The following is a 22672-nucleotide window of genomic DNA, read 5'->3' on the forward strand; positions in this document are numbered from 1 at the left end:
GCAACAACGTTAGTACCCAGGGCGAGGGACGAAGAGAACCATTTTCCTGCTTGTTGAGACGAGGTGGACCAATAGGCAAAGTTCTCATCCATCGGTGGTTACCGGAACGTCAACAACAATAATAACAGGGTCTTACTGACAAATTGTACACCGAGGTGTTTACATAAGTAGGAAATTATCTCTACTTAGATAAGTTAGTTTACCGGAAAGGTTAAACAAAAGAATGGAAAGGAAAATATGATTAGTATATTAATCAGAATAATGGAAAGGAAAATGTGGTTAAACACAATTATCAGGAGTATATCCTTCCCAAGGACAAGCAGAGGATGATATCCATGATAGGATAGTAAGTAGATAACCAATTAGGTAAAGGGGCGAGGGAATTCTTGATGTTACCCGTACAATGGTGTTTGGATAATTGATCAAGAAACATTTGGCATTATGCTTCCAATGTTCTTGTTGATGTTTGAGTACCACAATCATGCTTCGGGATATCATTGACATGGCCATCGGGTAAAGGTCGGACCTTGGATTCACAACGGATCCATCGGGAATTTCTAGAACAACTCATGAAATTTATAGATGGGGATGTGGCCGATGGGTTCAGCTGCAATCCATCGACATATCAAAAAGGATGCAATTCCAAAATTATATGAACAAGTTTGTGTTGGGGAAAAGACAAGAATGTTGTCGATGATAACACAAATCATCGAGGGGCAATGATTGTATTTCTCATAATGAATTCAATTGATATCCTGGAAGAGCTCAGAATGTTGATGATGATCACGACACATTTGTCGAGAGATTACAAGATGTAATCAATCGGCGATGACATCAAGTCAAAGGAATGGTGAAGCGAAAGGTTATTGGAACCAAGGGTACGGCACAAACTCGAAACCAAGCTCACCGTTCAAGGCGAAACGATATGATGAGGAAAATCGACGTAAGCTTAGCTCATCATCAAAAATCATGCTCCGGAAATGAGGACCAGGTAGCACAGTTAAAATCAACACGATACTGATATAGCCGATCATGCTAGAAATGACGTGATCGAGTACAAGCTCATCAGTAAAGAAGATTACTAATAGTTGTTTAATCGCGATGTGGACTTGATTCAGTTATCGGTGTCCTTGAGTGTTTAAAGACTCAGAGCCTGTGAAAAATTGGAATTAGTGAGAATGTAGTACTAGATGGAGAACTCATAAGAAGTTATGCAGTTATGTGATAATCTCGAGATACCAGGGTGTAGTACTCGATGAAAGATCAAAGTAAAGGTTGGACTAGTGTATTGATCCATAGAAGACAAGTGCTTAAACTTGCCCGAGAAATGGGAACAAAGAAGAACATATGGTCGGAACCACAATTGCAAAGGATCAATTCACAGATACGAGATGATATTATATCAAGGAAATAGTTGTTATTACAAGAAGCTTCCATGATAGGATCTATATCGTGTCCATCGGCATGAACACAAGTTCAAGGTCGACTCCCACTTCTTCAATGTATAACCTTCCATTCACCTCTTGCTTTTCGAAAATGACATTAGTTGTTGAAAGTTTTACCTGGTGCAATACCAGATAATTTGACCCGTGAAATCTTTCGGATTCACACGGATTAAAGAAGGCATAGGTTCAACCCATCGGGGCATCATAGAAACATATACCACAAACTTCAGGAGTAAATAACATAGCCTCAAAAGCAGAGCATGGTTGACAAAAGTAGAGGATACAATTTACCAAATGCATTATGTATCATGGAAAGAACTCACAAGAATTTTGGGTGTGAAGGAAATTGTCGGATAATAACCCGATAATGGGTCTGGCGGTCCACAACAGGGCTGATGTGAGTATCGGTACTCATTTAGAGGAAGAAGGAATGCAAAGGCATTGGATTATAGAAACAACTAACTAACTCAAAGCTCAGATGCAAAGGAATTATGAATTCCAAGACAAGGAATCAGAAGCAATGCTCTGATTAGGGATGGACAATTTGAATAGACTTAGGGGTACAATCGATGGCAATTTGGTTGGTCGAGATCTAGCTCATGCTTAAAATCTGAGCCGGAAGGATGAATTCTAGGATCTGATTGAGGATTGCGAGCATTCGCGACATTTTGAATCAATGAACTCAAAAATGATAATGACAAGGGATGCCAATAATATTACGAGACTTATGGGATTAATCATAATGCAAGCAAGCAAGAATTTCAAGAGCAATAGGCTGCTCAGGATTTTCGGAAGACCGAATAGCATTTCAAAGAATTTTTGTGAAACACATGATCAACTGGGGATGAACGAATCCTCGATAAGTGTGAGGAATTATTTGTACGGGTATTCGGGTGGCAAAGAACTGCAAGGCAGTAGGCACAAATTATTCTCGAAACAATAGAGAGAATTTCGAGGTATCTTATAATAACAAGATCAACGGGGAATGATTGTATGAATGCAAGTGTATGTGGTTATCCATAGAGGTTTATCGATGGATGGGAATTGCAAAAGCAATGGCACAAAGTCTCGAGAGAACATCATAGAGTATCCTCGAAATCTTCTAGTGCAACAGACGATCATCGGTAATAAGGTGCTCTCCGGGTGAAAGTATTTACGATAACCTAGAGTTAGAGTTAGCAAAACCATTTAACCCGAATAGAAGAGAGATCAGAGTCCCAGATTATAGACGAGGAGTAAAATATCCTAATACCACCCATATGGCGACGTGGGACCGTAAGCCACACAACCATGTTAGTAAAACAGTTTCCATCGACTAGACTCAACTTCGGTCAAGGAGTGTGGAAGGGGGTTCCTATAGGCAGTCGTCTCTGATACCAAATTGTGACACCCTCGATTTGACCATACACTAATCATACACGCAAATGTGTACGATCAAGATTAGGGACTCACGAGAAGATATCACAACACAACTCTAGACACAAATTAAAATAATACAAGCTTTATATTACAAGCCAGGGGCCTCGAGGGCTCGAATACATCAGCTCGAATACACAAGAGTCAGTGGAAGCAACAATATCTAAATACAGACATAAGTTAAACAAGTCTGCCTTAAGAAGGCTAGCACAAAAGCAACAATGATCGAAAAGGCAAGGCCCCCTGCCTAGAATTCTCCTAACTACTCCAGGTCGCCAGCGATCGTCTTGTAGTAATAGGCGCCCTCGGGGTAGTAGTAATCATCAGTGGTGTCGTCTGGCTCCTGGGATCCGTCATCTGGTCGCAACAATCGGGTATGGAGGAAAAAGAGGTAGCAAAGCAACCGTGAGTACTCATCCAAAGTACTCGCAAGACTTACATTAGATCTAAACTAAGTATGCATCTGTATCAAACGAATGGGTTGTATCTGTAGACTAAACTGCAGAATGCCAGAAGAGAAGGGGAAAGCCTAACCTATCGAAGACTAGCATCTTCAAGCATATAGAAGAGTACAGATCAACATAATGTGAAGTAGTAGTAGTGTTATCAACCTCGGCCAGAGATCCTTTCTCGACTCCCTGCGAGAAAGCAATCCCAGAGCCATATTATCCAGTTATCACCTCAAGTATCCAGTTCTAATTGTATCGATCGGGATACAACTCCAAGTGTCCGTTACCATAAGACAGGCTATCGATAGATGTTTTCTTCCCTGCAGGGGTGCACCAACTTACCCGCCACGCTCGATTAACTCCGGCCGGACACACTTTCCTGGGTTATGCCCGGCCTCAGCCAAACAATACGCCACTACCCGACCTAGGCTTAATAGAGAGGTCAAGCACGCCGGACTAAACCTATGCCCCCAGGGGTCTTGGGCCATCGCCCCGGGAACTCCTGCACGTTGCGTGGGCGGCCGGTGAGCAGACCTAGCTACCTCCTTCAAAAATGCAGGTGCTTACCAGTCCAACCCGGTGCGCGCCGCTCAGTCGCTGACGTCTATTAAGCTTCGGTTGATGCATATGATGCAGAACACCCATACTATGCCCACGTGATGGTTAGTGCTATCAGGCCAGAGGCCCCTCGGATCAAATATCCAAATCGTAGTGGATTAGGAGCACGCGGTAACGAGCAGAGACCCATGATCATTGTGACCCCGTCGCCCCGTCTCGAGTACTTGCGGCAAGGGCTAAGAATTCCCTGCCACGCCTCGTAACTATCTCGCGGGCACCTTCTAGGTCAACCCGACTCCACATCACTCGCTATTAAGCTTGCGCGGGTACCCCTCAGGGCCGACCCGTCTTTAGTAACATGGTTCAGTGTAAAGTCATAGTAACCATAGTAACTGTGTGTCTAACACCAAGGGGAAAACCCGAGGAATCACCCCCAGTGAATTCCACTCGATGATATCATCAAGGTGAACGTAAGAGGATCCACCCTCAAGGTTCACACTTGAGGGGTTGCACAACGGAGCCGTAACAGAAGTGGTTAAGGAGGAAATCACCCTCGATGACCTCGACCGTATAGCTACACTACAGAGATCTCATCAGGAGTGATGGAAGATGTTCCACCCTCAGCACTTGATGGTAACTCTGTAGAGCCGTACAACTAGGGGGGTGATGTGCGGTGTCGGGGCCTGGACATTGATCACGTTGATCGAATCATCGAACATAAAGCGAGGCAACTGGGACAAGGTGGGGTCACTGATGGATCTCTAACCAACCTATACTAAGCAGTTTAGGATAAGTAGATAAGGTATGAAAGCAGGTAACAAAAACAGGCTATGCATCAGAGTAGGATCATACATAAAGCAGTAGCAGTTCTAATGCAAGCATGAGAGGGAAAGAAATGGGCGATATCAGAATGCTCAAGGGGGGTTTGCTTGCCTGGTTGCTCGGCTGAAAAGGAAGAAGTGTCGTCGTAGAAGTAGTCGATCACAGGGGCAGCATCAGTCTCGGGGTCTACCGAAGAGAAGAGGGGAAAGAAACAGTAAATACAAAGCACACAAATGCATGACATGGCAATAGGCAAATCTAGGGTATTCTAACGCAGTACTACGCGATACTGGTGAAAGGGGGAAACATGCGGGAAAGTTTTCCCGAAGTTTGGCATTTTTGGACAAATGAACCGGAGGGGGAAGGTTGCATGTTCGCTATGATAGGGACGTGTGGTGGATGAACGGAGAGCGTATGCAGATTCGTCTCGTTTTTCTGAGCAACTTTCATGTATAAAACTTTTTCATCTGAGTTACGGATTATTTTATACGATTTTTCAAAGATAAAAACAATATTCTGAAATTATTACTAATTCAAAAATTAATAATAAATTGCTACGGGTACCCAGCTCTATGCACACAGAAGTGTACACAGAGGATGATAGTGGGGCCTAGGGGTCACAGTCAGCAGGTACAGTCAGCGTTGACTGGGTCAACGTTGACCAGTCAACAGAGTCAAAGGGCCCACATGTCATTGACTCTAGGTGTAGATTACTTAGTCTGAATTATCTTTAAACTAGGGGACCACATGTCATTGTCACCTGGGGGGGTTAAAATAATTAAAATAATTTAATTAGGAGGATTAGCACTAATCAGGGGATTAGGCCCCCTAATTAAGCAGGGCCGGCCCCACTAGGCAGGGACATGTCCGGCCTCTCTGGCTGGCCTCGCACGGGCACAGGGGCGCCGGCGGGCACGCAGCAGAAGCCATGGCCGGGGCGGCGGTGTGCGCAAGGCGGCTCACCGGGACAGCGGCGGACCCGACTGGCATAGCAGGGCACCGGCGGTGAGGGAAGGCGCGTGCGGCGTGCAATGGCGAGCGCTCGCGGGGCTGCAACAGCGAAGCAGCAAGGGCGCGCAACAACGGGCATGAGGCGCTAGTGCAGCGGTGGCAGCGCGGTCGCAGCGGGCAATCGACGGATGCGGCGTTGGCAGGGTCGCGGGCAGTGGGCGGTGCTAGCGGTAGTAGGCGGACGGAGGCGGCGGACAGAGGCGGGGGGGGGCGACACCAGGGCATGGCGGAAGTAGCGGGCAGTAGCAGCATCGACTGCAATTACAGGAAGTCGCGGCAACAGCAACTAGCAGCAGCAGGCCAGCACAGTGCGCGACCGCGGCAAGCACGGCGCGGCCAGCGGCGAGAGGGTGCGGGGGCGGAGCGCCAGTGGCTCGAGGCAAGCGCGGCCAAGGCGCGCATGGAGAAGAACTCCGAGCACGGCGACAGAAGGACATAGGCGACGCTACGGCGGTGGAAACAAGGGGGAACAGGGGGAACTTGCACAACAGCTCACTGTGAAGCTCGAGAGGACTCGGGGAAGCCGAAGGAACTCGGGGCGGCGCGGATCGAACGGCGGGCCGTGGCGGCACCGAAGTTGAAGACGAACTCGATCCCGTCGTTGTAGGGCTCCCCGACATTGACTCGATGTTGTAGAAGGTGTAGGCGACGAAGGCAGTTCCTCGGGACACGATGGGGCAGTGCGGGGCAGCTGGAGGCCGCGGTGATGACGACGACAAGGCGACGACGGCGTCGAGCGACGTGGGGGAAGAGAGGCCATAAGGAGTGCGGGGTGGATCTGGGAGGCGAGGAGGCAAGTGGGGAGGGGAGACGGGGAAGCCTGAGGCATCTGGGCCTTATCCCCTCCGGGACGGCGCCGACGAGTCGGTTCAACGGGAGCAAGCTCCTGTTCGGGCGCGATGGTGAACATAAGAAGACGACCGGGGAGAAGATGGGCTGGGCTTGGCCGGGTGGGCCGAGGCCCATGGGGGCAGGGGGCCTCTCTCTCATTTCCCCTTTTTCTTTTTCTTTTTAAGCTGCCAAAAGTGGTTCTGTAAAATGTGGGACTTGGCCAAATAAATATATTACAATATTTGGCAACTTCCACAAAAAGTTTGGGAGGAGTTTGAATTGATTTGAATTTTTCACAAATGGAAAAGCATTTAAAAATGCTGATTTGGAACTGCATTTAATTCCCAGGGGAAAGTAGCTATCTCAAATGATGTTGAATCACTCATGACATTTAGTTAGGGAATATTTGCAACCCACCGAACATTTTTGTTTTACTGTTTGGAGAAATAATTTATTTGACTTTATTTTAAAATTGAATTTGAATTGGTATTGAATCAAAGTGAGATTAGCAACAGTAACAGTGATGACTTGGCATCATTAGTAGGGGATTACTGTAGCTTGATTATCCAGGCGTTACAGGGCTGGGAGCGCCCCCCACCCTTGTGGACAGGGTGTGGGCCTCCTGACATTGATTCTTTCTCCAGTATTTTTTTGTATATTCCAAAAATATTCTCTATGAAGTTTCAGGTCATTCAGAGAACTTTTGTTTCTGCACAAAAATAACACCATGGCAAATCTGCTGAAAACAGCGTCAGTCCGGGTTAGTTCCATTCAAATCATGCAAGTTAGAGTCCAAAATAAGGTCAAAAGTGTTTGGGAAAGTAGATACAATGGAGACGTATCAATTCGGTGGAAGATTATATGTTCAGATCCTTTATGCATATTAATACCCCTCTGATTATGAACATGAATATGATTTGTGAGTAGTTACGTTTGTTCCTGAGGATGTGGGAGAAGTCTTGCTATAAGTAGTCATGTGAATTTGGTATTCGTTCGATATTTTGATGAGATGTATGTTGTCTTTCCTCTAGTGGTGTTATGTGAACGTCGACTACATGACACTTCACCATTGTTTGGGCCTAGGGGAAGGCATTGGGAAGTAATAAGTAGATGATGGGTTGCTAGAGTGACAGAAGCTTAAACCCTAGTTTATGCGTTGCTTCGTAAGGGGCTGATTTGGATCCATATGTTTCATGCTATGGTTAGGTTTACCTTAATTCTTCTTTCGTAGTTGCGGATGTTTGCGAGGGGGGTTAATCATAAGTGGGATGCTTGTACAAGGAAGGGCAGTACCCAAGCACAGGTCCACCCACATATCAAATTATCAAAGTAATGAACGTGAATCATATGAGCGTGATGAAAACTAGCTTGACGATAATTCTCATGTGTCCTCGGGAGGGCTTTCCTTTATATAAGAGTTTGTCCAGGCTTGTCCTTTGCTACAAAAAGGATTGGGCCACCTTGCTGCACCTTGTTTACTTTTGTTACTTGTTACGAATTACCTTATCACAAAACTATCTGTTACCGATAATTTCAGTGCTTGCATAGAATACCTTACTGAAAACCGCTTGTCATTTCCTTCTGCTCCTCACTGGGTTCGACACTCTTACTTATCGAAAGGACTACGATAGATCCCCTATACTTGTGGGTCATCAATAACCAATAGCGGAACCTTGATGCCCATATTGGCTCCTACATATTCTACGAAGATCTTTATTGGTCGAACCGTTATGACAACATACGTAATTCTCTTTGCCATCGGTATGTTACTTGCCCGAGATTAGATCGTCGGTATCTTCATACCTAGTTCAATCTCGTTACCGGCAAGTCTCTTTACTCGTACCGTAATACATCACCTAGTGACTAACTCCTTAGTCGTTCGCTTGCAAGCTTATGATGTGTATTACTGAGAGGGCCTAGAGATACCTCTCCGATGCTCGGAGTGACAAATCCTAATATCGATCTATGCCAACTCAACAAACACCTTTGGAGATACCTGTAGAGCATCTTTATGATCATCGAGTTACGTTTTGACGTTTGATAACACACAAGGTATTCCTCCAGTATCTGGGAGTTGCATAATCTCATAGTCGAAGGAATATGTATTTGACATGAAGAAAGTGTTGGGGAACGTTGCAGAAAACAAAAAATTTCCTATGGTTTCACCAAGATCCACCTAGGAGTTCATCTAGCAACGAGTGATTGGATTGCATCTACATACCTTTGTAGATCACGCACGGAAGCATTCAAAGAACGGGGATGAGGAAGGCGTACTCGACGTGATCCAAATCACCGGAGATCCTAGCGCCGAACGGACGGCACCTCCGCATTCAACACACGTAGGGTCAGCGTAACGTCTTCTCCTTCTTGATCCAGCAAGGGGAAGAAGAGGTTGAGGAAGATGGCTCCAGCAGCAGCACGACGGCGTGGTGGTGATGAAGCTGCAGTACTCCGGCAGGGCTTCGCCAAGCACTATGGAGGAGGAGGATGTGTTGGAGAGGGAGAGGGAGGCACCAAAGATGTGTTATGAGAGGCCCTCCTTCCCCACTATATATAGGGAGTCCAAAGGGGGGGCGCCGGCCCTAGGAGATCCAATCTCCTAGGGGTGCGGCCAAGGGGGGGAGTCCCTCCTCCCCAAGGCACCTAGGGGGTGCCTTCCCCCTTTGGGACTCTTCCCCTTTTTATATCTCTTGGCGCATGGGCCCCTTGGGGCTGGTGCCCTTGGCCCATATAGGCCAAGGCGCACCCCCTACAGCCCATGTGGCCCCCCGGGGTAGGTGGCCCCACCCGGTGGACTCCCGGGACCCTTCCGGCGGTCCCGGTACAATACCGGTGACCCCAAAACTTGTCCCGATGCCCGAAATAGCACTTCCTATATATAATTCTTTACCTCCGGACTATTCCGGAACTCCTCGTGACGTCCGGGATCTCATCCGGGACTCCGAGCAACATTCGGGTTACTGCATATACATATCCCTACAACCCTAGCGTCACCGAACCTTAAGTGTGTAGACCCTACGGGTTCGGGAGACATGTAGACATGACCGAGACGACTCTCCGGCCAATAACCAACAGAGGGATCTGGATACCCATGTTGGCTCCCACATGCTCCTCGATGATCTTATCGGATGAACCACGATGTCGAGGATTCAAGCAACCCCGCATACAATTCCCTTCGTCAATCGGTATGTTACTTGCCCGAGATCCGATCGTTGGTATCCCAATACCTCGTTCAATCTCGTTACCGGCAAGTCACTTTACTCGTGCTGTAATGCATGATCCCGTGACCAGGCACTTGGTCACTTTGAGCTCATAATGATGATGCATTACCGAGTGGGCCCAGTGATACCTCTCCGTCATACGGAGTGACAAATCCCAGTCTTGATCCGTGTCAACCCAACAGACACTTTCGGAGATACCCGTAGTATACCTTTATAGTCACCCAGTTACGTTGTGACGTTTGGTACACCCAAAGCACTCCTACGGTATCCGGGAGTTACACGATCTCATGGTCTAAGGAAAGGATACTTGACATTGGAAAACTCTAGCAAACGAACTATACGATCTTGTGCTATGTTTAGGATTGGGTCTTGTCCATCACATCATTCTCCTAATGATGTGATCTCGTTATCAATGACATCCAATGTCCATAGTCAGGAAACCATGACTATCTGTTGATCAACGAGCTAGTCAACTAGAGGCTTACTAGGGACATGTTGTTGTCTATTATTCACACATGTATTACGATTTCCGGATAACACAATTATAGCATGAATAAAGACAATTATCATGAACAAGGAAATATAATAATAATGCTTTTATTATTGCCTCTAGGGCATATTTCCAACAGTCTCCCACTTGCACTAGAGTCAATAATCTAGTTACATTGTGATGAATCGAACACCCATGGAATTCTGGTGTTGATCATGTTTTGCTCTAGGGAGAGGTTTAGTCAACGGATCTGCTACATTCAGGTCCGTGTGTACTTTACAAATATCTATGTCTCCATCTTGAACATTTTCACGAATGGAGTTGAAGCGACGCTTGATGTGCCTTGTCTTCTTGTGAAACCTGGGCTCCTTGGCAAGAGCAATAGCTCCAGCGTTGTCACAGAAGAGCTTGATCGGCCCCGACGCATTGGGTATAACTCCTAGGTCGGTGATGAACTCCTTCACCCAAATTGCTTCATGTGCTGCCTCCGAGGCTGCCATGTACTCCGCTTCACATGTAGATCCCGCCACGACGCTCTGCTTGCAACTGCACCAGCTTACTGCCCCACCATTCAAAATATACACGTATCCGGTTTGTGACTTTGAGTCATTCAGATCTGTGTCGAAGCTAGCGTCGACGTAACCCTTTACGACGAGCTCTTCGTCACCTCCATAGTAGAGAAACATTTCCTTAGTCCTTTTCAGGTACTTCAGGATATTCTTGACCGCTGTCCAATGTTCCTTGCCGGGATTACTTTGGTACCTTCCTACCAAACTTACGGCAAGGTTTACATCAGGTCTGGTACACAGCATGGCATACATAATAGAACCTATGGCTGAGGCATAGGGGATGACACTCATCTCTTCTATATCTTCTGTCGTGGTCGGACATTGAGCTGAGCTCAATTTCACACCTTGTAACACAGGCAAGAACCCCTTCTTAGACTGATCCATATTGAAGTTCTTCAATATCTTATCAAGGTATGTGCTTTGTGAAAGACCTATGAGGAGTCTTGATCTATCTCTGTAGATCTTGATGCCTAATATATAAGCAGCTTCTCCAAGGTCCTTCATTGAAAAACTCTTATTCAAGTAGGCCTTTATGCTGTCCAAGAGTTCTATATCATTTCCCATCAAAAGTATGTCATCTACATATAATATGAGAAATGCTACAGAGCTCCCACTCACTTTCTTGTAAACGCAGGCTTCTCCATAAGTCTGCGTAAACCCAAACGCTTTGATCATCTCATCAAAGCGAATGTTCCAACTCTGAGATGCTTGCACCAGCCCATAAATCGAGCGTTGGAGCTTGCACACCTTGTCAGCATGCTTAGGATCGACAAAACCTTCCGGCTGCATCATATACAATTCTTCCTTAAGGAAACCATTAAGGAATGCCGTTTTGACGTCCATTTGCCATATTTCATAATCATAGAATGCGGCAATCGCTAACATGATTCGGACGGACTTCAGCTTCGCTACCGGTGAGAAAGTCTCATCATAGTCAACCCCTTGAACTTGTCGATAACCCTTAGCGACAAGCCGAGCTTTATAGATGGTCACATTACCATCCACATCTGTCTTCTTCTTAAAGATCCATTTATTTTCTATGGCTCGCCGCTCAACGGGCAAGTCAGTCAAAGTCCATACTTCGTTTTCATACATGGATCCTATCTCGGATTTCATGGCTTCTAGCCATTTGTCGGAATCCGGGCCCGCCATCGCTTCTTCATAGTTCGAAGGTTCACTGTTGTCTAACAACATGATTTCAAAGACAGGGTTGCCGTACCACTCTGGTGCGGAACGTGTCCTTGTGGACCTTCGAATTTCAGTAGGAGCTTGATCAGAAGTATCTTGATCATCATGATTAACTTCCTCTCTAGTCAGTGCAGGCACCTCAGGAACATTTTCTTGAGTTGCGCCATTTTCCGGTTCAAGAGGTAATACTTCATCAAGTTCTACTTTCCTCCCACTTACTTCTTTCGAGAGAAACTCTTTCTCCAGAAAGGATCCATTCTTGGCAACAAAGATCTTGCCTTCGGATCTGAGGTAGAAGGTATACCCAATAGTTTCTTTAGGGTATCCTATGAAGACGCATTTTTCCGATTTGGGTTCGAGCTTTTCAGGTTGAAGTTTCTTGACATAAGCATCGCATCCCCAAACTTTTAGAAACGACAGCTTAGGTTTCTTCCCAAACCATAATTCAAACGGTGTCGTCTCAACGGATTTTGATGGAGCCCTATTTAAAGTGAATGCGACAGTCTCTAAAGCATAGCCCCAAAAAGATAGCGGTAAATCGGCAAGAGACATCATAGATCGCACCATATCTAATAGAGTGCGATTACGATGTTCGGACACACCATTACGCTGAGGTGTTCCAGGCGGCGTGAGCTGTGAAACTATTCCGTATTTTCTTAAGTGTGTGCCAAACTCGTGACTCAAGTATTCTCCTCCACGATCTGATCGTAGGAACTTGATTTTTCTATCACGTTGATTCTCAACCTCACTCTGAAATTCCTTGAACTTTTCAAAGGTCTTAGACTTGTGTTTCATTAAGTAGACATACCCATATCTACTTAAGTCATCAGTGAGGGTGAGAACATAACGATAGCCACCGCGAGCCTCAACACTCATTGGACCGCACACATCAGTATGTATGATTTCCAATAAGTTGGTTGCTCGCTCCATTGTTCCTGAGAACGGAGTCTTGGTCATTTTACCCATGAGGCATGGTTCGCACGTGTCAAATGATTCGTAATCAAGAGACTCTAAAAGTCCATCAGCATGGAGCTTCTTCATGCGTTTGACACCTATATGACCAAGGCGGCAGTGCCACAAGTATGTGGGACTATCATTATCAACCTTACATCTTTTGGTACTCACACTATGAATGTGTGTAGCATTACGCTCGAGATTCATTAAGAATAAACCATTTACCATCGAAGCATGACCATAAAACATATCTCTCATATAAATAGAACAACCATTATTCTCGGATTTAAATGAGTAGCCATCTCGAATGAAACGAGATCCTGATACAATGTTCATGCTCAAACTTGGCACTAAATAACAATTATTGAGGTTTAAAACTAATCCCATAGGTAAATGAAGAGGCAGCGTGCCGACGGCGATCACATCGACCTTGGAACCATTCCCGACGCGCATCGTCACCTCGTCCTTCGCCAGTCTCCGCTTATTCCGCAGCTCCTGTTTTGAGTTACAAATGTGAGCAACCGCACCGGTATCAAATACCCAGGAGCTACTACAAGTACTGGTAAGGTACACATCAATTACATGTATATCACATATACCTTTCGTTTTGCCGGCCTTCTTGTCCGCTAAGTATTTGGGGCAGTTTCGCTTCCAGTGACCACTTTCCTTGCAATAAAAGCACTCAGTCTCGGGCTTGGGTCCATTCTTTGGCTTCTTCCTAGAAGCTTGCTTGCCGGGCGCGGAAACTCCCTTGCCGTCTTTCTTGAAGGTTTTCTTACCCTTGCCTTTCTTGAACTTAGTGGTTTTATTCACCATCAACACTTGATGTTCCTTTTTGACTTCTACCTCTGCTGATTTCAGCATTGCAAATACTTCAGGAATGGTCTTTTCCATCCCCTGCATATTGAAGTTCATCCCAAAGCTCTTGTAGCTCAGTGGAAGCGACTGAAGGATTCTGTCAATGATCGCGTCATCTGGGAGATTAACTCCCAGCTGAGTCAAGCGGTTATGTAACCCAGACATTGTGAGTATGTGCTCACTGACAGAACTATTTTCCTCCATCTTACAGCTGAAGAATTTGCCGGAGACTTCATATCTCTCGACCCGGGCATGAGCTTGGAAAACCATTTTCAGCTCTTCGAACATCTCATATGCTCCGTGTCTCTCAAAACGCTTTTGGAGCCCCGGCTCTAAGCTGTAAAGCATGCCGCACTGAATAAGGGAGTAGTCATCGGTACGTGCCTGCCAAGCGTTCATAACGTCTTGTTCTGCAGGGAGAATAGGTGCATCACCTAGCGGTGCTTGTAGGACATAATCTTTCTTGGCAGCTATGAGGATGATCCTCAGGTTCCGGACCCAGTCCGTATAGTTGCTGCCATCGTCTTTTAGCTTGGTTTTCTCTAGGAACGCGTTGAAGTTGAGGACTACGTTGGCCATTTGATCTACAAGACATATTGTAAAGATTTTAGACTAAGTTCATGATAATTAAGTTCATCTAATCAAATTATTCAATGAACTCCCACTTAGATAGACATCCCTCCAGTCATCTAAGTATAACATGATCCGAGTTAACTAGGCCGTGTCCGATCATCACGTGAGACGGACTAGTCAACGTCGGTGAACATCTTCATGTTGATCGTATCTTCTATACGACTCATGCTCGACCTTTCGGTCTTCTGTGTTCCGAGGCCATGTCTGTACATGCTAGGCTCGTCAAGTCAACCTAAGTGTTCTGCATGTGTAAATCTGTCTTACACCCGTTGTATGTGAACGTTAGAATCTATCACACCCGATCATCACATGGTGCTTCGAAACAACGAACTGTCGCAACGGTGCACAGTTAGGGGGAACACTTTCTTGAAATTATTATGAGGGATCATCTTATTTACTACCGTCGTTCTAAGCAAACAAGATGAAAAACATGATAAACATCACATGCAATCAAATAATAATAGTGACATGATATGGCCAATATCACATAGCTCCTTTGATCTCCATCTTGGGGCTCCATGATCATCTTGTCACCGGCATGACACCATGATCTCCATCATCATGATCTCCATCATTGTGTCTCCATGAAGTTGCTCGCCAACTATTACTTCTACTACTATGGCTAATGCATTTAGCAATAAAGTAAAGTAATTTACATGGCGTTTCTCAATGACACGCAGGTCATACAAAAAATAAAGACAACTCCTATGGCTCCTGCCGGTTGTCATACTCATTGACATGCAAGTCGTGATTCCTATTACAATAGCATGAACATCTCATACATTACATATAGATCATTCATCATTCATCACAACTTTGGCCATATCATATCACAAAGCACTTGCTGCAAAAACAAGTTAGACGTCCTCTAATTGTTGTTGCAAGTTTTACGTGGCTGAAATAGGGTTCTAGCAAGAACGTTTTCTTACCTACGTGAAAGCCACAACGTGATTTGTCAACTTCTATTTACCCTTCATAAGGACCCTTTTCATCGAATCCGCTCCAACTAAAGTGGGAGAGACAGACACCCGCCAGCCACCTTTATGCAACTTGTGCATGTTAGTCGATGGAACCGGTCTCACGTAAGCGTACGTGTAAGGTTGGTCCGGGCCGCTTCATCCCACAATACCGTTGAAGCAAGATAAGACTAGTAGCGGCAAGAAAGTTGACAACATCAACACCCACAACAAATTGTGTTCTACTCGTGCAAGAGAACTACGCATAGACCTAGCTCATGATGCCACTGTTGGGGAACGTTGCAGAAAACAAAAATTTTCCTGCGGTTTCACCAAGATCCATCTAGGAGTTCATCTAGCAACGAGTGATTGGATTGCATCTACATACCTTTGTAGATCACGCGCGGAAGCGTTCAAAGAACGGGGATGAGGAAGGCGTACTCGACGTGATCCAAATCACCGGAGATCCTAGCGCCGAACGGACGGCACCTCCGCGTTCAACACACGTACGGTCAGCGTAACGTCTTCTCCTTCTTGATCCAGCAAGGGGAAGAAGAGGTTGAGGAAGATGGCTCCAGCAGCAGCACGACGGCGTGGTGGTGATGAAGCTGCAGTACTCCGGCAGGGCTTCGCCAAGCACTATGGAGGAGGAGGATGTGTTGGAGAGGGAGAGGGAGGCACCAAAGATGTGTTATGAGAGGCCCTCCTTCCCCACTATATATAGGGAGTCCAAAGGGGGGGGCGCTGGCCCTAGGAGATCCAATCTCCTAGGGGGTGCGGCCAAGGGGGGGAGTCCCTCCTCCCCAAGGCACCTAGGGGGTGCCTTCCCCCTTTGGGACTCTTCCCCTTTTTATATCTCTTGGCGCATGGGCCCCTTGGGGCTGGTGCCCTTGGCCCATATAGGCCAAGGCGCACCCCCTACAGCCCATGTGCCCCCCCGGGGCAGGTGGCCCCACCCGGTGGACCCCCGGGACCCTTCCGATGGTCCCGATACAATACCGGTGACCCCGAAACTTGTCCCGATGCCCGAAATAGCACTTCCTATATATAATTCTTTACCTCCGGACTATTTCGGAACTCCTCGTGACGTCCGGGATCTCATCCGGGACTCCGAACAACATTCGGGTTACTGCATATACATATCCCTACAACCCTAGCGTCACCGAACCTTAAGTGTGTAGACCCTACGGGTTCGGGAGACATGTAGACATGACCGAGACGACTCTCCGGCCAATAACCAACAGCGGGATCTGGATACCCATGTTGGCTCCCACATGCTCCTCGATGATCTTATCGGATGAACCACGATGTCGAGGATTCAAGCAACCCCGCATACAATTCCCTTCGTTAATCGGTATGTTACTTGCCCGAGATCCGATCGTCGGTATCCCAATACCTCGTTCAATCTTGTTACCGGCAAGTCACTTTACTCGTGCCTTAATGCATGATCCCATGACCAGACACTTGGTCACTTTGAGCTCATAATGATGATGCATTACCGAGTGGGCCCAGTGATACCTCTCCGTCATACGGAGTGACAAATCCCAGTCTTGATCCGTGTCAACCTAACAGACACTTTCGGAGATACCCATACTATACCTTTATAGTCACCCAGTTACGTTGTGACGTTTGGTACACCCAAAGCACTCCTACGGTATTCGGGAGTTACACGATCTCATGGTCTAAGGAAAGGATACTTGACATTGGAAAACTCTAGCAAACGAACTATACGATCTTGTGCTATGTTTAGGATTGGGTCTTGTCCATCACATCATTCTCCTAATGATGTGATCTCGTTATCAATGACATCCAATGTCCATAGTCAGGAAACCATGACTATCTGTTGATCAACGAGCTAGTCAACTAGAGGCTTACTAGGGACATGTTGTTGTCTATTATTCACACATGTATTACGATTTCCGGATAACACAATTATAGCATGAATAAAGACAATTATCATGAACAAGGAAATATAATAATAATGCTTTTATTATTGCCTCTAGGGCATATTTCCAACAGAAAGCAATAGCAATAAAACTGAATGATCATCTAAGCTAACAGATGGGTCTTGTCCATCACATCATTCTCCTAATGACGTGATCTCGTTATCAAATGACAACACATGTCCATGGTCAGGAAACTTTAACCATCTTTGATCAAGAGCTAGTCTAGTAGAGGCATACTAGGGACACGGTATTTATCTATGTATTCACACATGTATTTAAGCTTCCGATCAATACAATTCTAGCATGAATAATAAACCTTTATCATGAATAAGGAAATATAAAATAACAACTTTATTATTGCTTCTAGGGCATAGTTCCTTCAATGTACTCCTCTACGGCCTCCCAGGGGATGTCTTTTGTCGTGGCAACCTCCTCCTCCTGATTAAGGCTTTCTTTGATTGGTGGCTCGTCGTTGTTGCTTGCTTCTCTCACATTTGGCAGTGGTGCCGTGGCCTCTTCAGTTGCGTCGTGTTGCTCCGATGCCATTCTTCATCATCGTCCTCATAGCCAGAAAACGAGATCAGATTTGCCGTGTCGACGCTGCAGTCCAAGATGGGCTATCGAGGAAGCAATCCTCTAGGGAGTGGTTGATGTGAAAATTGCCACAGACCATGGGGACTGGTTCTGAGCTTATGGTTGGTCGATGTGGCTTGCTGGAATCTAGGCTGCTCGGTGTCTCGTACCTTTGGGCTTCAGGGCTTTGCAGACGTCCTTCAAATCAGCGGGTGAGAAGTACGGTTTAGCATGTTCGACCAAACGTCGCTTCCACCGCCGAGCTTACGCTGCAGGGCACTAATAAAGCCCACGCTAGTACGTGGCTCCCATGTTTCACAGCCCGGGTAAGAGCAGCTTATTCCCGATGATGAGGTCGTCGCGATCGATGAATCTCTCCATGTTGTGTGTCGAATTGGTGGCAAGCACAATTGGAGGTTGCTGCGGCTATTGGCGATGAAGGCGACGTTGCCTACATAGATTGGCGTGCAGGGTGGGCCGGTGGGTTGATGTTAGGCCGGACCACCCCATCGGTGGTGAATGTGAGGGAGCTAAAAGTTAGGCTGTCCCTCGGCGAGAGACCGCCGGGAGACGGGAAGGATCCGATCTGAGATCGGTCTCCAGCTAGCGCCGCCCTTGCCTAACGCGCCAACTGGCGGTGCAAAACACCACCAGATCCCTCGATAGGGATCCAGGCGTGGCTGGAAGCCTGAGATCGGAGATCACACGATGGTTTTACCCAGGTTCGGGTCCCCGTAGAGTAATACCCTACATCCTGCTTGCTTTGATTATTCATGGTGGAGGGATACCTCGTGCGAGGGGTTACAATGATGTTTGATGTTGCTACCGAGAGTTTCTGTGTGAGATTAGATGACCTGAATGTCCCCTGGCCTTCCCTTATGTAGTGGTGGAGGCCTAGGGTTTACAAAGAGGGTAGATGCGATCTATCCTGCTGCCGCCCTTGTCTTCCAGGGCAAGAAGGTCTCTGGCTTCCTCCTAGGGTTTGTTCTCCTCCTTGGGCTTCATGCCCCCCCCCCCCTGATAGGTCGAGAGGTCGGGCTCCCGTGGGTGACCCACCCTCGGTGTATGTCACCGTCACCCTCAGTTTGCAGGGATAATGACGTCCGGACCGCCGAGCGGACAGATACAAGACCGTGTTAGATAGCAAAACACGTTCGGACCATGTGCTCCGGACTGTTGCGGACGGTTTGAGGGTCGGCGTTAAAGATGTCCTTACATTTTTTAAAGTAGTAGATATAGAGATAATCTGAAATATGCTTAAATATTCATTAATCTTTGATATATGTTGTTACTAATTATCAAAATGCATTTAGGGGTGGACATGCACTTTTAGCTCTCACCTCTGCTGTTTTGCCGACCCACCCTCCGATCTCGTCTACCCTACCACAATTTGGGAAGATATCAGGTGCTCCCACACCTATCATGCTCCTCCTACACCTATCATGCTCCATGATACGAGAGCTCATGGGGCGTTGGCTCAAACCATACATGAAGCACTTGAACCCGGAAGCATCCTGAAATTTGACCCGCATTTTGAAATATTTCAAAATTTGACTCACAAAAGAGTATCGTCATCTCAAACCATACAAACGTGTTGCGACGACCAGTATGTTGACGATCAATCATATGATTTCCTACCTTGTGTAAAAAAAAAACTGATTTCCTACCTATTTTGCAGTTTCCATACATGAAGCGCTCTCCAATCTACGGGGGCCCGGAAGCAGTTCCCCTGATCAGCTCTGGTTTCCACCGACCTGCGCGAACCTCACATGAGACACATGCGCGGGCCCATCCCACCCCACAAAACGAAACGACAGAACCCGAGCCATCCATCCCCGCACACGCCACAATCGGACGGCCAGCACGCACGCGACGCCGGTGGAAACCCTACCGTTCGCACAGTCACCGCCGCAGGTCACAGCTACTAGCCGGGCCCGCGCTTCATTGACCCCGTAACCCGCCCAGCCCACCAATCAATCATCGGGACACGCTCCTCCCCTCTCCTCGACCTCGCCTCGCCTCCCCTCTCCGGCCGGCGTCGCTTTCCACGCCCTTTTGTTCAAACCGAGAAAAACCCGTCCATCTCTGTCTTCCCGAAAGTCGAAAAATAAAACAACGCGGACACGGACGGAGGGAGGAAGCAGCAAGCAAGCTGCGGTCGCACGCACGCCGCTCCGCCAGTTCAAACCCACCACCCCTCTCGTCTTCCTCTTCCCCAGCTGTGCCACGCGCTTTCCAATCGCTTCATCTATCTGCTGCCCCGCCCCGCCTCGCTCCCCCCAAATCGCCTCCTCCCTTGCCGATCCAGCCATGGCCGGCTCGATTGCCGCCCAGGCCGCGGTCCTCGGGGCCATCCTGCTGCTCGCGGGGCTCGCGGCCGCCCAGCAGACGCCGAGGGCGCCCGCGGCGGCGGCGGCGCCCGCGCCCGACCCCGGCTGTAACGGCATCCAGCTCACCTACATCCTCCAGGGCCGCGAGAAGATCCGCCCCTTCGTCCCCGACAGGAACAAGCAGCCTTACTCCTTCAAGGCCAACGCCTCCGTGCTCAACGGCGGTACCCGCCCGCTCAGGTCCTGGGCGATGCTCGTCACCTTCGGCCACGACGAGATCCTCGTCGGCGTCGGCGGCGCCGTGCTCACCGGCGGGGCCGAGCTGCCCTACAACACCACCGAGGATGCCGGCAACGCCACATCCTTCTCCGGCTACCCGCAGACGGACCTCCTCACTCCGATTGCCACCGCCGGCGACATCACGCAGATCCAGGCCTCCGTCGGATTGGTCGGCACGCTCTTCGCCGGCCCGCGCGGCCTCGTGCCGGAGCCGCTCCCCACCGCCTTGACGCTCGACGACCCGGACTACAACTGCCCGGCGGCGACCAATGTCACCGCCACCATGCTCACCACCTGCTGCCTCCTCACCCCCGAGGCCGAGGCCAACGCCACGGTCCCCGAGGCCAACGCCACCGACCCCACCAAGAGCTTCCTCCCGCGCCGCACCGGCGACCTCGTCATCACCTACGACGTCGTCCAGGCATACCCGACCAGCTACCTGGCGCTTGTCACGCTCGAGAACAACGCCAAGCTCGGCCGCCTCGACAACTGGCGGCTGTCGTGGGAGTGGCGACGCGGCGAGTTCATTTACTCGATGAAGGGCGCACACCCCTTGGAGGTGGACGTCAATGGCTGCATCTATGGCGCACCAGGCCAGTACTATCAGAGCCTGGATTTCTCCCAGGTGCTCAACTGCGAGAAGAAGCCGGTCATCCTTGACCTGCCGCTGTCCCGGTACAATGACACACAGATGGGGAAGATTGAGCATTGCTGCAGGAATGGCACCATCCTGCCCAAGTCCATGGATGCGGCTCAGTCAAAATCGGCGTTCCAAATGCAGGTGTTCAAGATGCCACCGGATACCAACCGGACAAAGCTCTTCCCACCGGCCAATTTCAAGATCTCTGGCGGCTCATCGCTGAACCCAGACTATAGCTGTGGCCAGCCAGTGCCTGTCAGCCCCACCGGGTTCCCTAATCCCAGCGGGCTCGACTCTACAACGCTGGCGGTTGCGACATGGCAGGTGGTGTGCAACATTACCACGGCCAAGGGGGCCAAGCCCAAGTGTTGTGTCACCTTCTCGGCTCACTACAATGACTCAGTCATTCCCTGCAACACCTGTGCATGCGGTTGTCCTGTGAACCGCCGGGGTCCTACCTGCAGCACGACTGCTCCATCCATGCTCTTGCCGCCGGAGGCGCTGCTTGTGCCGTTTGACAACCGTACACAGAAAGCACAAGCATGGGCTCAGTTGAAGCACTACAACGTGCCTAGGCCAATGCCTTGCGGTGATTTCTGTGGTGTGAGCATCAATTGGCACGTCTCATCAGACTTCAACAAGGGCTGGAGTGCTCGGGTTACATTGTTCAATTGGGGTGATGTCGACATGGCCAACTGGTTTGCTGCCATGGTCATGGACAAGGCGTATGACGGATTTGAGAAGGCATACTCTTTCAATGCAACAGCAGAGGGCAATAACACAATATTTATGCAGGGCCTTGAGGGGCTCAATTACCTTGTGAAGCAGACCAACATGAGCGGGTCGGATTACCTTGTGCCAGGAAAGCAGCAATCAGTGCTCTCATTCACCAAGAAGCTGACTCCTGATATTGATGTTGTCGCTGGAGATGGGTTCCCAACAAAGGTCTTCTTCAATGGTGACGAATGTGCTATGCCGCAGAGGTTTCCGCTCAAGAGTGGTGGATTTAGGACCCATCTAAGCAGTGCCCTTGCTTGGGTCTTGCTCATGGCTTCCTCGGCCTTGCTGTTGCTTCAGCAATAATCTTGTTGCTGTTGCTCCGATTCTTTGATTCCTTCAGGTGGTTCCATCAGGGCCATTTGTAAGAAACCTTTTTGTTTCCGGTGATCTACCACTAGAAGATCTTGTGTAGCTGCTATGTAGCAGAATCAAGCAGCAACCATGAGATGAACCGCAAGAGATGCCAGGGAGCTAGCTGCTGTTGCAGGCTCGCAACATAGACATAGGTTCCCTTTGAGATGATGATATTTAGCTATGTACTGCATGCTTGCACCGATGTTGGTGCAATTGTAGGAAATGTCTCGTGTTTAGCTTGTGTCATATACAGAATATACCATGTTAAATTTGTTCACTTGGCTGCTCATCAAACCATGTCTCGTTTCTGATTCTGAAGCTGTCCTCTGAGGATTTGTGCATACAGTGGAACTAGTTAGGGCGTGTACA

General features: G+C 48.1%; 1 protein-coding gene across 1 annotated transcript; it reads left to right on the forward strand.

The window, feature by feature from the left end:
• The first annotated feature begins 19995 nt into the window (after positions 1-19995).
• LOC123085635 (COBRA-like protein 7) lies at positions 19996-22580 on the forward strand. Its single transcript, XM_044507302.1, has one exon. It carries the CDS (start codon positions 20231-20233, stop codon positions 22250-22252), a length of 2022 nt encoding a protein of 673 aa, XP_044363237.1. The 5' UTR covers positions 19996-20230; the 3' UTR covers positions 22253-22580.
• Positions 22581-22672: the final 92 nt, after the last annotated feature.

Source organism: Triticum aestivum, chromosome 4A, assembly GCF_018294505.1.
Source record: "Triticum aestivum cultivar Chinese Spring chromosome 4A, IWGSC CS RefSeq v2.1, whole genome shotgun sequence".
Lineage (NCBI taxonomy): Eukaryota > Viridiplantae > Streptophyta > Magnoliopsida > Poales > Poaceae > Triticum > Triticum aestivum.

Bases quoted from the DNA above. Each gene is read 5' to 3' on its own strand.
- LOC123085635 (XM_044507302.1), top strand. From the start codon at position 20,231: ATGGCCGGCTCGATTGCCGCCCAGGCCGCGGTCCTCGGGGCCATCCTG.